General features: G+C 39.5%; 1 protein-coding gene across 2 annotated transcripts; it reads right to left on the reverse strand.

Moving 5' to 3' along the window:
• Positions 1–10,136: 10,136 nt before the first annotated feature.
• Positions 10,137–10,448, reverse strand: LOC147439223 (histone H4-like). Of its 2 annotated transcripts, XM_086484273.1 has the most exons (2): positions 10,404–10,448; positions 10,137–10,352 (listed from the first exon to the last, which is right to left on the reverse strand). In XM_086484273.1, exons 1-2 carry the CDS (start codon positions 10,446–10,448, stop codon positions 10,137–10,139), a joined length of 261 nt encoding a protein of 86 aa, XP_086340399.1. The 2 variants fall into 2 exon arrangements, with proteins under 2 accessions (XP_086340399.1, XP_086340398.1); XM_086484272.1 differs by having other exon boundaries at positions 10,137–10,448.
• Between the last annotated feature and the right edge of the window lie 6,539 nt (positions 10,449–16,987).

A 16,987-nucleotide genomic window follows, 5' to 3' on the forward strand; every position in this document is an offset into this window, starting at 1 on the left:
GTGTTGCTAATTTATTGCATTGTGTTGATTTAAACATTTATTTTGAAATGTACTATTATATTTTGCATGCACAAATATCTTGAAAGTATCATGATCACAACCTACAAAGCCACCGAAAATACTAAAAACTGCTTAGGGCACTCCACATATGGTCCACACCTCAGTTCTAAGCTCTCAATGGTTCCATCTGTGGGGTCGAAGTAAGTGAAATGAGGGGATTCATCATAAACATCAAACTTAGTCTAAAGATGAAACATGCGTCCTAGTATGAACATTGAATCTTTTATATCATGTTTAGACTGATATGGAACATGGTTGCTACAAATTGCATGCCCTTTTTTTGGTACTAATTTTTATCAACATAGCACAAGATTTCACTCATGTCAATCACCAAAAACATGTGGCATGTGCATTGGAGCGTACTCTTTCTTTTGGGAACCCTCACCTTTTTCTCTGTTAACCTAGAGATTTGACCAGTTGGAGTTCTCTAAACCTATCTTATTGTTGTGTGCAAGCACACTTAGGTTTGTTGGAATATTTTTTCCTCATTTTTTCTTCCTTCAATCTCTCTCTCTCTCTCTCTCTCTCTCTCTCTCTCTCTCTCTCTCTCTCTCTCTCTCTCTCTCTCTCTCTCTCTCTCTCTCTCTCTCTCTCTCTCACCCTCCTCCCTTCTCTCTATCTCTCCCTAGGCTAATTAAAGGCCTTGAAGAGGAGGAAATTGGGCCGTTTAAATTCATCATTGCACTTTAGATCCATCATTACCTTAGGCTTGTGTATCTGGTTAAGATACTCTTTATTTGTTTTTGTACATTGTGGTTGCTTCTATCAAGATGGTATGCACGAGAGAGATAGAGAGAAGGAGAGAGATGTTTGTTCTTATGTAAGTTTTGTCTACGTTCCTTGCGCATCATAGGTTCCTTGCGCATCATTCAAAGTCCATTCAATGGCTCCATCTTGTGTTCTTCCTCGCGATGCTCGATGCGATATTTTCCAGAACATTTGTAAGGGCTTATTGCAACATGGGGTCTCTTATGTACCATGGCCGGAGAGCTCGTACTTTTTCTTTGGCAAGAAAGGCCGAGAAACACATATAACAACTATCTATATTGATGACACTACTGGCTGGTATTTAAATTTAGGAATGCTATTATTGAAGAAAGATTTGTCTCTTGTAGATTACTACAAGATTTCCTATCTTGGAACCCAAAGTATTTCTCACGATGTTCTGCAATGTAGATTCTACCTTTTGTTGAGCCTCTTACCTGCAAGAAAAATTGTTACATGTGTTCTTCCACCACTCTTCCCTGGGGGTGAACCATGCTTTTTGTATCCCTTGGTTACAATGGAGGACTTTAATTTATTTTAGTTTTCTCGTAGTGTTACCCTTATCAACTCTCTATTTTGTTGTGTAAACCTGTTTTTTTTAACAGCTATGAGTTCGACTTTGTCTTGGAAGTGCTCTTGCAATTATTTATGTGGACATTATTCTAGTGGTTGGGCTTTGGTGACAAAGAGGACTTTTTATCAACATCGACAACAAGACTCCCTAGGGAAGCTTCATCCCTCAGTAAATAAAAGAAGAAGAGTCCAATCGGAGCCCAGCTCTCATGATACAGCTCCATCGGATCATGCTCCCATCATCGAAGCAACACCTTCAACTCTAGAGGCATCCTCTTCCCAAATTGAGAGAGAAGTAAGGAGTGTTGAGAAGCTTGATCGGAGCATCCAATGCACTTGCATGTTGTATTGTGGAGGAGGTCGTCAAGTGCACTTGTCTACTTACTATCGACATCAAGATCTCATACGTAAATATGAGAGCTTTAAAAAAAAATTGGCCTATCAAATCTATCTGAATTTGGTGACATGGATCTTATATCTAATGCCCAACAAGACGTAGAAGCCACTCTTACCTCTTTGGAGCTACCTTGTGAGGAGGAGCTAGTTAATGATTAGGATCACATGGACATCCATGAGAGTCAGGAGGATGAGTCCTCTACTTTTTTTATGGAGTTAGTGGAGAGAGTAGTAGAGCTTCAAAGTCTTGGGATGAGCATCGACTACCAGTTTAAGAGGGATTGCTCCAAGTGTTGCGAGAAAGTTCTTATTTAAAGTGTGTCATCTTCTTTCATTAAAAAAAGATCAAAACTTCTATTCTTGCTTTGTTTTCTTTCTTAATGATGATCTCAAATCTGTATTGACGTAAGAATTCTTTCTGAAATATAGAGTGTTTATTAGTCATGAGTCAAAGTCTATCTTGGAAGTGCTCGTGCGATTACCTTTGCAAACACTTATCAAATGGGTGTGCTTTTGTAACAAAGAGGACTTTCTATCATCACCGTCAACAAGATGCACTGGGAAAAGTCCACCCATCAGTAAGTAAAAGGAGAAGGGTGCAGCTAAAGTCAGACTGCCCTTCCACGTCAGCTCTGGTTACACCTCTATCTACACCTACAACTATGTCAACTCTTCTTGAACCCCAAGTTTCTCCCTCTATTGGTCCAATTAATAGAGTGGAAAGGGTTAGTAAGGGTGAAAGACACACTATTTGCCGTTGCTCACTGTATTGCGGAGGCGGTCGACAAGTTCATGCTTCGACCTATTATCGTCATCAAGATCTCTTAAAAAAATATGATATCTTAAAAAATAAGTTTGGCTTAGCTGAACATGGGCTATCAAGCGAGAACTTCGCCTACGATCATGTGCAAGACTCAAGTGACCGTGAACACATGTCATTTGAGGCAGAAGTGGATGATCAAAGCCAAAATGAGGCTCCCATGGACACCAATGATGTTCTAGAAGATGATTTCTCTATTTTGTACATGGAGCTCATTGAGAGAGTAGTGGAACTACAATCTCTATGGGATGAACATCGATTACCAATAGGTGTACAAGATAAAATGCTTCGCTTGATGTTCGGCGATTTTGGGGGATCAAGGGTCAGTTGTCCAAGCGCCAAGCAAAGTTTAGCGAGACTGCTAATTCAGCTCCCATCTACATGGGAAGGAGACCTTGGTGGTATTAGAGTCCCTGCATGTTGGGACCAACTACAGACAATGCTGAAAGGGCTCGGAATGATTTCTGCCCAACGTTATCGTGTCTACACAGGATATCAAGGGGCAAGGCATCCGCCACAACTCCTTCAACCAAGTTCGGAAGATAATTTTATTGGAGAAACGCCAAAGTGTTTATGCTCTAGAGAGCCTCGCTCTAAAAAGCTAAAGCGAGATTGCCTTCAGTGTTGTGAAAAATGCCCCGTTTGTGAAAAGCCAAGGAAGTGTATGCTATCTTTCGACTATATACCAATTGGACCTCAATTAAAGCTTTTGACTAAATGCAATACATTTTGTCATGAGATGTTGAATGTATGGCGCCATAAGCAAGAATGGCTTCCTGAAATTGTAAACGATGCACAAAGAAGGATCGTTGATTTCTGGAATGGAACGAAGTTCCAAGAAGTAAAAGATTTCTGGGATCCAATGGTTTTATATGAGCTACCAGTGGTTTGCTCTAATCCAGTGTGCAAAAAGATCTACACCACTTTTCCAAGCTCTAAGCGACATGAACCCTTGCAAAGAGGATGGGATGCAGATAAAGGAGCTTATCAATTCACGTGTCTCGAATGCTTGGAAGATATTCAATGCAACAAGAAATTTCAAAGGGTTAGTTATCCATGTATAATTTTTGTGACATTATTTCACTCATCTTTAATGCTAATATGTGTGATGGTGTGGTCAGGGTGATCCCCGTAATGTAGCATTGTTGCTTCATTGGGACGGTTTTCAGACGTCCCGGACGACTCAAAAAAGTTGTGGTGTTGTGGAGATTTTGTTGCTTAATGCAGGTCCCAACTCCTCCATAGAGGTCTTGCCAGTATTGTTTATCCCGCAAAGTTGTAAAAAGAGTATAAAGAGCTCTGGCGATGTTTTTGCAACATGCTTAACTCCTTTAGTGGATGAGCTAGAGAAGTTATATCTTCATGGAGTGGATGTGATATATGAGTATCCAGTAGAAAAAGTTTTTGAGGATCCTGAAGGTTATTCAAAGTTGTGCACGATACGCGCCATGGTGATGATGGTTACTGGAGACCACCCTGCACAGTGCAAGATAGGCATGTTTAAAAATGGAGGAAGTGACTTTTGCAGGCGTGACAAGGCACAAGCAACTCTAGTGAAAGATGGTACAAAACTGGATGGTCGATATGTTTATAATGAAAATCGCTATCAAAGTAGATTTCCACCGCCACATAGAACAGTTGGTGAGATGAAAGCTGCTTTGGAGGAAGCCAGGTGATGTTGTACACAAGTTGAAAAGGAAGCAGCCTTGAAAAAAGCAGGTCTCTCAGGGGTCTCCATCCTGTGGAGACTTACTGACTTATATGGTTTTGATGTATCCCTTGACTGCGTGTACGATGTGATGCACACAATGTCATTAAATATATTTAAGAAGTATATTTCACATCTAATTCAAAAGGCCGATGCTTCTCAAAAGAAGGAGATAGATGCAGCTGTGAGAGAACTCACCAAGGTGATGCCTAGCTCAATTCGATATGGACGGTGGCCAAATGCTCCAAGTGTCTATTGTGACTCTTTTAAGGCTGAGGAGAATCAAAAATTTATTCAGTGGTGTCTTCCTTATATTCTAAGGACAGTCAATGGGATAGATGAACAGATGCAAGTTCTGGGCTATTTATTGATTGATATAGCTCATAGTTTCTACAATTACTCTAGAGATCATGGCTAGTCCATTGTTGATATTCAAGTGGTAAAATCACTTCTACAATCTTGGAGAATTCAAACAGAAGAATACTTCGGAGCAAATTCTTCTCCCTTGGAACATGTTGCTGGAAGTGGTGAGCTTCTTGATGATGTGATACGTCATGGTCTACATGATCGGTACTGGTGTTATATCTTTGAGCGTCTTGTAAAGATATACAGTACCATCAAGACAAATAATATGCAGGATGAAGCATCATTTGTCCAATATTATTTGAGGAAGTTCTTTACTAGAGTTTTTCAGATTGTGCAATCAGACAGTGATGGGCTTCTTCCGGAACAAAGATTCTTAAGATCTTTGCATGCCTCTATGGGTGGCACTTTCAGTAACTCCGCTATAGAAGACTACTCAGAGGAGTGTCCACTGCAACATATGGATGGTTTAGCAATTGTTTCGTCTATTGGTGCAGCGAAATCTTTGTGGAATACCATGTTGAAACATGGTCAAAGATCTTCATGTATAGATAGCCTTCTTCTCAAAGGCATTGCAATTTCAAAGAAGCGATGTGTTTATCGGAATCCAACAAGTGAGGAGTCTACCTTTTTAAGGAGCTTTTGGAACATTGAAGCAAGCATTCCTATTGCAGAAGTAAAGGCATATGACAAGGTTCTCTTCAGAGGGGAAATATACAAAGTTGGCTCTGATGTGGTGGTGAAGGTTGATGATATAAATCAACAAGTAGAGGAAAGGGGCCATTGGAAAGCTTGTATAACTTCTTTTTTCTCTATGCAGCATCAAGGAAAGTCCATGCTTTTCTTTGCAGGGAGATACTATAAGCAATGCATTGTAGGTGATACTCATTCAGAACGATTACTTATTGATACAGTTACAGGAATGAGTGTCCTTGAAAAGATACCGTTGCCCTTCACTTGGGATTGTATTCGCCCAATCTCATCTTTGCTACATAAGTTTATTCCAATGCCATTATCGCGAGGACATAAGTTCATAGCTTATGAAGTGAAAGACTTAAAGAGAAGGGATAGATTGCTAGAGGAAGGACAATGTGGAAATGTTCCTTTATGGCTCCAAGAGCATGATATAGTAAAAGTATGCATCGAAAATGGAGGTGTGGAACAATTGAAGCATGCCGTGGTTAGGGAAATAAACTGTGAGGAAAAAATGGCAAAGCTTGCTATACTAAAGCCTCCTATGCATCAAAGCAATATTTGGAAAGTTCAAATAGAGGAGAATGAATGGAGAAGTTGGGATAGTTGTCTGTTTCTGCTCGAAGGTTGGGTTGTAGTGAAGAAGAAGAAGATCACTAAGCTAGGGGAGCTTGATAGTTGGGTACCTATTATATGGCGCTCCAATGAATGATTATATTTTGTAATTCACTATTTGAACATGTCTAAAATGTGTCAAGTTTACATTTAATTTTGTACCCCACTATTTGAGCATGTATACAATGTGTCAAGTCTATATTTAATTTTGTAACCCACTACTTAGATATGTCTATATTGACTTAAGTCTCTTTTTTTTAAAGTGATTTAACTTGTTTTTATTGGTGGTTGTTAATTATTTTTATATGTGTGTGCTTGTTTGACTTTGTTAGGGTAAATATGAGTTGTCCGCAATCTATTTTAGCTGCATTGCTTCCGAAACCTCATGATGAAGCTCTCAAAGAGTTGAGTGTATGGAGAGCCAATTATGCTGGGAACAAAAGAATTTTAGGAAATCCTACTAGCATTACTACACATGGGGATCCACCTTGTGCAACTAAATATGATCCAGAGATATATGACCAGGTGTTTAGACCTCCACCTCCCACACATAGAGATGCAGGGAAGCTTTATGGTAGAAATTTTCTTTTGAAGTATCATCCGGATCAATATAGAGTGTTATACTCTAACTATGGGGAGGTGGGAAAATGGTTTGCAAAAGTTGACTCTATTGGTGACCTTCGAAACAATCTTGAACGAAAGAGTCAAGTTATGAGCATCATTGGAGACAACATAGGCAAACTCAAAGACATTGTCATAGATGGAGCTTCTTATCCTTGGAAGGAGGAGGATATTTATTTATGGTGTATCAAGTCTCTTGCCGCTAAGCGCAAGTATACCAAACGAAAGGCCCACCAATCAACGTCTTCCTCAAGTGGATCTACGATATGGTTATTTAATGCATTAATAAAGATATGTTTTTTGTGTGTTTTATACTTACAAGATATTTTTAATGCAAATATAGGCCATAAATAATGATTTACATGATAAGGATGTTGGGATGCAACATGGAGAATCCAATGACTTGGATAAAGATGATTCTCCTAACAAAATGGTAAGATAGTTAGCATGAATACTTAGTGGCTTATTTGATGCTTTTTTTCATCTACATTTTATTTTCAATAGGTAGAGAATGCTCACGATGACAATGCTTTGGCAAAGCTTACTGACATGGATACTATTGTGGTAATTGAAAACAAGATGGAAAAGGAGGCACCAGCTAATGTGAGTCATTGGTTACTACACACTATTCATCTTGAGCTTCTAAATGTGTGTTCTTAAAGTTAAATTTGTTTATGGTTTATTTATGAAAACTTAGGAAGATGTAGAAGTATATATTCCAGAAATTCCTTGGCAAAATAATGATGAAGAAAATGATGCTTATGAGGTATGTTCAAAAGTACTCTCTCTCTCTCTCTCTCTCTCTCTCTATCTATATATATTTATTTATTTATTTATTTATATTTATATTTCACTTAAATTATGATTATTTTTTATTTAGGGGTATCAAAGATTTATATCAGATGGGAGCTTTGGGGTTGCTTTGGAAGAAAAAAAATCTTATGAGAGTTCACATGGTGTTGATCATAACCATGTAGAGAACAAGGTTTGAGTTTGAAGTTATGTTGTTTGATGCATAAAATACATTTTTTGTATTGCTTGATTATTGTGATTGTTTGGTATATAGAAAATGAAAGATAACACTTCAAGGGAATTTTGCGATTCAAACGTAGATCTGCTCTCTAGAAAAAGTGTGCGAAAAAGAAAGGTATGCTAGTAATATATTTGTGTTGAGTAGCTTGATCGATATTGGATTTTACTTTCTTTTATAAGTTGTTGTGTGTCGTGTTTTTAGGCTACGAGTAAGCTTCAGGAGCTTCTCAAAAAAAAGGAGAAAGCTTCAAAGGTTTCCAATAACAAAAAGAAAAAGGTAAATTGGTTAAGTTAAGCTATATAAATGAAATCTTGGTAACTAGGATTAAAACTATATTGTTTTCATGTTTAGGAACTATCAAGTGGATCCAGAGAAGAGAGTATTATTGATGAAAGCTCTGTTTTAGAAAAAAAGGTGTGTATTTTGTTAGGTGTACTACTTGCACTATACTTTGACTAATACACATAGAGTTTAACTAGATGATGACTGATACTCTTTGTTATTTTTTTGTAGGCACGAGAGTTATGTGTAAGTGATAAAGAAGCCATTCTAATGAAATGGCTTGGTACTAAGAAGGTTGAAGACATTTATCATCTTGTAAAACCTACTTCTACTGCTCTCAAAAAAACACATTCCTTCTTCAAGAGGAAGGCGGGTGACACCAATTCTTTTACCATGTGTGAGGATTTAGTGACTTGACTCTTAGTGAAGAGCATAGTTTGTATCAATTTTGATAAGGTAGGAGCTTTGTCACTCAAAGATGTGGAGTTGGCAAATGAAGATTGAGATTTGTATCTTTGAAACTTCTATGTGTTTGAAAGTGACATTATCTTATTGAACTTTCATATTTGGTTACATGTACCTCTCTTGTTAAGTTGATTAAATCATTTCTTGAATCACTTAAAGATTTGACTTAGCATACATTCTACTAGTTTAGATTTTCTATATGTCTACCTAGTTTAAATTTTCTAGGTCATTAACTAGTTTAGATTTACTTGGTAACTTATTAGTTTGGATTTGCTAGATGATTAACTAGTTTGACACACTAAGGTCAAACTAGCAAGTGTGAAGAGTTTCTAGTTAGATCTAGCAACTTAGTTACTATATGGTAGTACCATTTGCCATATAGTAACAAACTTACTAGATTGACCAACTAGAAACTGTCTCACAGTTGCTAGTTTGCACTTTTACTAGTTGTGTGTATTCAAACTAGTGAATCATCTAGCAAATTTATATTTTTTTCTATATGGTAACATGTCAAAAGCTCCTTGTGTATGCTCTGGACACTGCGTGCAGTCGCATGTTGGCTGTAGCTGGGAATGGTCCGAGTTATTTGGAGGAGTTCTGAGATGCCTACATGAGTGGTCCCACTCCAGCGCCGAGCTGAGATGAAGTCAGTCTCTCTCTCTCTCTCTCTCTCTCTCTCTCTCTCTCTCTCTCTCTCTCTCTCTCTCTCTCTCTCTCTCTCTCTCTCTCTCTCTCTCTCTCTCTCTATTTTAAGGAACTAGAGACAGCCACAAGATATTATATTCCATTCAACAGAGATATATACAATGCCTGTCAATGCACTCGAGGATTCTTATTGTGCTGTGACATCATTGACCCCTAAACCACAGAAGGATGAACCTCAGTCATGAAACCCTAATAATGAGAAAAAGGAAAACCCTCATTCTAAGGGTTAACAATTGTCTGAAAGGAGAATCCATAAACATTATTAGCTATTGATTTTTAGCGGATGACGTACCATTACATTGACAGAATTTGTTGTCCCCAAATACCCGAAGTATGTCACCTCCCCAACTAATGATTGTTGCCACAAGATTGCATGCCATTAATAGTATTACTCATTAGAGAAGTGGAGAGAATATGCTCCTGAGCATTAATGTCACCAAAAAAAACCATAGCATGCAATCACGATGTTCATCCAAGCATACAACCTACCTACAAGCCATATATATAGCCCAGAGTTGGACTAAGAGATACATTGAAGTAAAATGTATTAACATTCTCAGCAAAGAAGAGCCATTCGAACGAGTTTGAAAAGTGATCTATTGCTGCAATGAATCATAATTTACATTACAAGATTTGAGGCCGAGACAAAACCTTCACCATTACACCTTACCATTATTTGCTGCCTGCATACAATGCACAGGCCATGAGCTCCACTTTACAAGCTACTAAAGACTTACCCTCACTGTTCCAAATAAAATTACAACTTATAGGGTGCTAGTAGCTGGCTGGTGAGGCCATAATGCCTTTCGATGCCGTCGAAGCCACCAGCCTAGAAAATTGAATCACCAAGTCATAATATACAGTACATTGCTTCTCCTTCCACGCATAACCTCCTCCCCTCAATAGATTGTATAGTTTTGCACACTTTTTCAACAGTTGATGCCACACTTCAGAGGGTTGGGTCCAGTTACACGCACTAAGAAAGGGTCTATCCATCCCCATGAGCAGGCGAAACTATAAGAAGGTGGACGTAAAGCCTAGCCCCCAAACCCATAGAGAGTTCTGCCTTGGCGCTTCAAGGCATACACCACATCCATGGCAGTAACAGTCTTACGGCGGGCATGTTCTGTGTAGGTGACAGCATCTCTGATGATGTTTTCGAGGAAGATCTTGAGCACGCCACAAGTCTCTTCGTAAATGAGGCCACTGATGCGCTTCACGCAACCTCTACGAGCGAGGCGCCGGATGGCAGGCTTGGTGATACCCTGGATATTGTCACGCAGGACCTTGCGATGGCGCTTAGCCCCTCCTTTGCCGAGCCCCTTGCCATCCTTGCCACGTCCCGACATGACGTCTTCTTCCGCTGCTTCTAAACTGACGAGTCAAATACCCTGTCACACGACTCTCTCTCTCTCTCTCTCTCTCTCTCTCTCTCTCTCTCTCTCTCTCTCTCTCTCTCTCTCTCTCTCTCTCTCTCTCTCTCTCTCTCTCTCTCTCTCTCTCTCTCTCTCTCTCTCTCTCTCTCTCTCTCTCTCTCTCTCTCTCAAAGTCTCATAAAGAGCGCGCGCCGATGCACGCTCCTTCAGAGAGGTTATTTTTGGAGACTCCCTACCCCCCTCTCCCTCCCTCTCTACCGACATGGGAAGGACTTGATATACACTAAAACAAAAAAGGTACCCATACACATTTACTCTTCTACTTGTTTTAAGCCAAGTAAGCTACGTCAGCTTATTTTGTGCATGACTTATGTGACTTGCGTGGTACATTTTTGCATCCATCGATGCGTCTCGAGCAGACGGCCGGCCCAGTTGGTGCTATCGGCTTCATCAAGCGCCCAATTACTCCAATAATCACTGTAATGTTTCACACCGGGTCCCCGTCCATACCAAAGGTAAATACTACTTGCCTCTTTTCATATGAAATGGGGGACGTTTCTTCTTGCCTCAATACTCCTCTAAAAATAACCTCTCTGAAGGAGTACGTTGGCGTGCACTTTTTCAGAAACTTAGAGAGAGAGAGAGAGCTTTGAGGGCTATCAAAACTCAAAATCAAATTGAGGACTTAAAATTCTCTGCAAGAGGCCTTTGAGAGAGAGAGAGAGAGAGAGAGAGAGAGAGAGAGAGAGAGAGAGATCATGACAGAGAATGCCAAGCCAAGAGAGATAATAGAGAGACTGCATTGACGAAGAGGCGTGTGGGTAAGTGGTAGGCAATAGGTAGTACTCGTCCATCGAAAAAACTCGTCCTATGATCCTCGACCCAGTGTCAGGGTTTGAACTTTGAGCGCCTCCCCATTCATTCAAAAGAAGTCTCAGAGCCATTTCTCTCTCTCTCTCTCTCTCTCTCTCTCTCTCTCTATATATATATATATATATATATATATATATATATATATATATATATATATATATATATATATATATATATATATATAAATAACCTCTCTGAAAGACCGTACGACGCAGACTCTTTTGATAGTTTTGAGAGAGAGAGAGAGAGAGAGAGAGAGAGAGAGAGAGAGAGAGAGAGAGAGAGAGACTTCATCTCTGTTCTAGCCGAGTCCCTTCTTCCATGTAGCACTTTTGCAATTAGCTTGGCACCATCTTTACCTTTCATGTCAGCTGCAGTACCCCCAAGATCTTCATCACCTCCCCCTCCCTTGCCCACGAAGCCTTCGTTGAGAAGGGTCTCCTCTTTGCAGCTCGCCCTGAAAACTAACTCCAAAAGCTCTCAGAAAGAGTATGCGCTAACGTAGCCTCATTTGGAGAGCTTTGCGACGAACACTAGATGCGCTTTTCTTTATATGTGGTAGCTCGTCCAAGGCTATTTTTCTTGCTATGTAGGTGGCTCATACACCCCGCAGCCTCTTGCACTCTGTGCTTTCCCCAGCATGCTACTTGTCTCTCTTTCCTCCATGCACGTGATGCTCTGTCTCCCACATCCTACAGACATGCTCTAAAGGTTTCCCTTTATATTCGATGAAAATGATTAAGAGGGTTGACCTTCTTGCCTCAGCTAGTGTGCCTCCAACATCCAGCAAGCTTCTATGAATAGGGAGTCCTAATGTTTAGAATCAATTTTACGAATGTACAAAATTCCCTTTAGGATGAATTGAAAGAGGATTTTTTTCTAAATAATCGGCAAATTTAACAATTTAACTCTATTTTTTCAAAATTTCTAAGGTAGATTTTCTCCTTCTTCACTTGCCTTCAATCCTCTGTTGTTTTGAGTTTTCAGCCGATTTAAGGCAAAGCTTAGGCACGCTTTTCCCTAACACTAATAGGGACCCTCATATTTTCCTTTCCTAGCCAACACCCTCGTGTTAAAGTTGTTGGTTGTAGTCGCCAACAATCCAGCCACCCTTTGGAGGGAGGTACCCTATGGGGTGCTGAGGTAGGTGCGCAATGGGATTTCAATTTCTTCAGAATTTGCAAAACAGAGCACTGCCTAATAGGGGTGGGACAAGTCTACACGGTAGTGCCGGAGACGCTCCAGCATGAGGACAACATACAAGTTAAAGGAAGCCAGAGGAGCGGATTCAAGTTGTTGCTTATATTGGGGTCACGATCTTGTAAGAGTCTCATCTAGAGATGGCAGATTATCCTATGGTCAAGAATGTAGAGATTTTAACGATGGTGAATTAGTCGATCGAATTACCGTGGATGTTGTGGCATCCAAATCATTGAACCTATTGATTGCACACATTGGGTTTGTGTCGCTGTTGGTGGAGGGCCTCTTCGTTCGCTTTTGCAGTTTATCAAAACCTTCTTGTGGAATTCACATAAATGTGGTGCTCTTCCATTTCTTCAGGTTGGGCCGTTGACAACCAGGTGCATTGGTAGATGGAATGATGCAGTAGACACCTACATAAGGATAATTTATTTTTAAATTAATCAAAGCATCATTGAGAGAGAGACAGAGAGAGAGAGAGAAGGGTAGAAGATGCAAAACTTAAAATAAGAACAAGCCAAAAAGAGCTCAAAAATGAAACCAATATTGTAAAACTTTGCATCATCTCATTTGAACATTCCATATTGGGTATATATGAAACAATTGCTTTTCGCATGTCCACTTAGACTCTGCCAAAAACTATTTCTTGTATAACTTCCTTAGACGAGGCATTTCATTTTTTCTAAAAAAACAAGGCTCTCTTCCTACAAGCACTTTCCATAATATTATGTATTGAGACACCCCCCTCCCCCCCCCCCCCCCCCCCAAAAAAAAAAAAAACCCTCCAACAATAGAGTGCACACACACACACACACTCACACACACACTTGCCCAAGTATCTACCATGACTTGACTATCTATGACCACGAGCTGTGCTTTGGAGGAGGGAGCATAACCTCCAAGGAGTTAATATAAGGGTAGATGAGTGAAGTTTCCATAAGGTGTTTTGGGACAATATAATATGTAATTTGATGCTAAATGTTTCCTAATATGATTTAAGTTCTATATGTATCTTGTTGGGTTCGCTCATTTTTATGATTGCTCAAAAAGGTTTTCTCGGAGTTTGACATTCCCCTTGCTCTTTTTTATGATTGCTCGAAAAGATTTTCTTGGAGTTTGAAATTCCTCATCCTGCAGTCAACCATGGCTAGGCACATAACCATTTATGGACGAAAATGTGGTCACAAGATTGTTCTTATGTTTGACGATAGCATCTATGCACTTTCTATCTCTTTTGTGATACAACATTATGAAATATCTAATGCATTCAATTTTCATCCATTAACTCTAATGGGAGAGCAGATGAAGATAAAGGCTACTGAACTTGCTAGTGGTGAACAAATCTTCCTTCTCAATCATGGCCAATGTCAATTCTAGAAGGTTCACATTGCTATTGAAAGCACACAAGGCATTGGAATGAAGGACACACTAGTAATAGTCCGATGGTCACTCCAGAGTAGTTGGTATACTACATGCAATGACTTCACAAAGCAGCCTACACATGGCACTCAAGCAAGCAAAGGATACCATTCAAGTTCAAGAGCTACATATGCATTATGATGGACATGTGGCATTTGAGTTACCATCTTTTGATCTATTTGTGCATGAACTTATGACAATTGCAACATGTGAATTTACCATGGAGAATAAGTTTTCACAAATAGAGTTTTGAAATATGCTCAAGAAGATGGTTCAAAAGCAAGGATATGACTGTGTATCAATGTGTGTGTGAACACATTAAAGGAAGAGTATGGCTTTTTTGTTTCAGACTATTTTAATGTGTGTGAACACATTAAAGGAAGAGTATGCCTTTTTTGTTTGAGACTATTTGAGATGCAACATGGTTACTTTGCTACACTATACTCTATAGAGTAACTATTAAGATCTTGATCTAATCTTTTTCACTGCTAATGCTCGCTCGGTTTCTTGTTCGCTCGGAAGTACTCGCTCAAGGATTGGGATTCCTCGTTTTGACTTAGAAAGGTGGAAACCAATCATACCCATGCACATGAGGCATCCACATCAACCCATAAGGTTCCATACATTGTATGATAACATTCCATCACCATAAACATGATGCAAAACAGCTCCGACCTTTAGGTCAACCATAAACCATAACATATGCATAAAAAAAGAAACTTTTTGCCACTTTTGGGAGCATGCATTATATGCAAATGAAGGAATTTGACCTCAAACCAATGCATCAAGTTAGCTCCATAATATAGACTAACACTCTATCACATCACTTTACCCATATGATCCTCACACAACAAACATTAACCCAAAAAGAACGCAACTTTAATCATATTTGCCTATGCGGTTCGGATTGTCTAACCATATACCCTCACATATGTTTATGGGCATCTAATAACTGAAATCAACTCACCAAAACAAACCATGAATCATACATAAGCAGCTCGATTAACTCACGACGTCATATGGTACTCCCCCTTGGTAGCACCCATACACGCGTAGGTAAAACTTGTTATGGAATGATCAATAATTCTCATAATTGAGATGATAACGGAGACCTAAATACATTTATCATCAAGTTTCATCAACCTTTTCAATTGGTTAAGTGGGGTTGTCCATTTGGTGAATCTATATAATGGTTCTCCAGGGGTCCAAAATTTTGACCAAGTGTAGTAAGCTGTTTTTTGACCATATCTCTTAGCTCATGCGTGATTTTCACATGACACCAAAGAGAGAAAATGTTCTAAATTATGTGTTTTATCTCTGGTTTAAAGGGTTTGGGATGATTCATAATGGTTTGTGAGTTATGACCAAAACAGCGTTCCTACTGCTTCTATGACGTGAAACGAAAAGAGCTTTTTATGATAACCCATGTGCTTGCATGTGAGGCTTTAGGCCTAGGACAAATGACCTCCATGATGATGTAATCCCTGGCGACATGAACCACGACAAAAGCACCAAATGAGCCCATATATTCAACCTTATATTTACTCATTCTGCATCAATCAATCAACGAGCATTTGAGTCTACATTGCGCTACTCTAATCTTTGCGCGCGCACACATACACACTCTCTCACACACACACACACACATACCATGAATGCATCGCTAAGCTATCCACCATAACCTTTCTATTGGGATGTGTGCCATATCCACACCAGCACAACGAGTATACCTAAGGGAAGCTTCCTCTAGTCTACTAGATGCCTATGTATGGCAATGCCCATATGATAACCCATATGATTGCATGTGATGCTTTACACCTAGGACAAATGACCTTGATGATGTAATCTGTGATGACATGACCCATGACACAAGCACCAAGTGAGCCTATATATTTAGCCTTGTACTCACTCATTTTGCATCAATCAATCCATTGTGCTACTCTAGTCTCTCTCTCTCTCTCTCTCTCTCTGACTCACTCACACACACACACACATACACACACACCATGAATTCTTTACTAAGCTATCCACCATAACCTTTCAACCTCTCAAGCCATTTAAAATCTGTAATGTACCCAACATTTTTCAATAAAAGTATTTCATTTACTTTGCAAATATTTGAGGTTTGCATTTTATTAAGTCAAAGAGCATTCTAATGGAATGATCAGAACAAAAATCGGACTTCAGAACTATTAATTATGACCCTTATTCACTTGAAAACAATAAAGTTGATGGGAAACTTAAGCCTCAAGATTGTATCTAAACATAAGAGTTGACTCTTTTGGAAAGAGAGAGTAATTTTAGGAAAGGGAGAGCAATTTTAAGAAAGGAGGAGTAATTTTAGAGGAGAAGGAGTACTTTTAGGAAAGAAAGAGAGGAGGAGTTTGGTTTAGAGCTCTTGTTTCGGAAGCCAAGTTTCATCTAAGAGTTCAAAATCGCGCATCAAAATCCATGTCGGTAAAACAAAACCAAAAAAAACAAAAAAACAACTGTGAACGTGCGCGAACTTATCTCTGCTTCCTCCCTCTATTCTTAGCTGGCCTTGAGAGCCTTAATAAAGATCGCTCTCCCTTCACTTTGGGACACACACTCTCAGAAGCGGAAGCTCTCTTGCCTTGACGTCGGAGTTACCTTCTCTTGCTCAACCTCTCTCTCTCAAGCTCTTACCTTCAAGCCATCTCCATCTCCAACTTATTTCTCTACCATCATCGTGTTGTCCCTCAAATTCTTGAGTTCTCTTTCTCACTTTCTCTCTTCTCTTTCGCGATATGATGGCCCCAAAGCGAGTGACTCGAAGCTCGAAGGATGCTTATGTCGCTCCACCTCCAAGAAAGATGCAGAGGAATGCATCAACTACTCCAAACGTTGCTCAAGTGGAGGTTTTGGTTGCGGAAGAAGTCTAAGCTATCCAACCTCAACCACGAGAGGTAGTCGAACGTGTTGCTAATTCGGTAAGATGAATTTATAATTCTGCATCGTTATACATGATGACCGGTAAGTCAAGCCTAAGAATTCTCTTA

Source organism: Adiantum capillus-veneris, chromosome 16 (genome assembly GCF_014529385.1).
Source record: "Adiantum capillus-veneris isolate H3 chromosome 16, ASM1452938v2, whole genome shotgun sequence".
NCBI lineage: Eukaryota > Viridiplantae > Streptophyta > Polypodiopsida > Polypodiales > Pteridaceae > Adiantum > Adiantum capillus-veneris.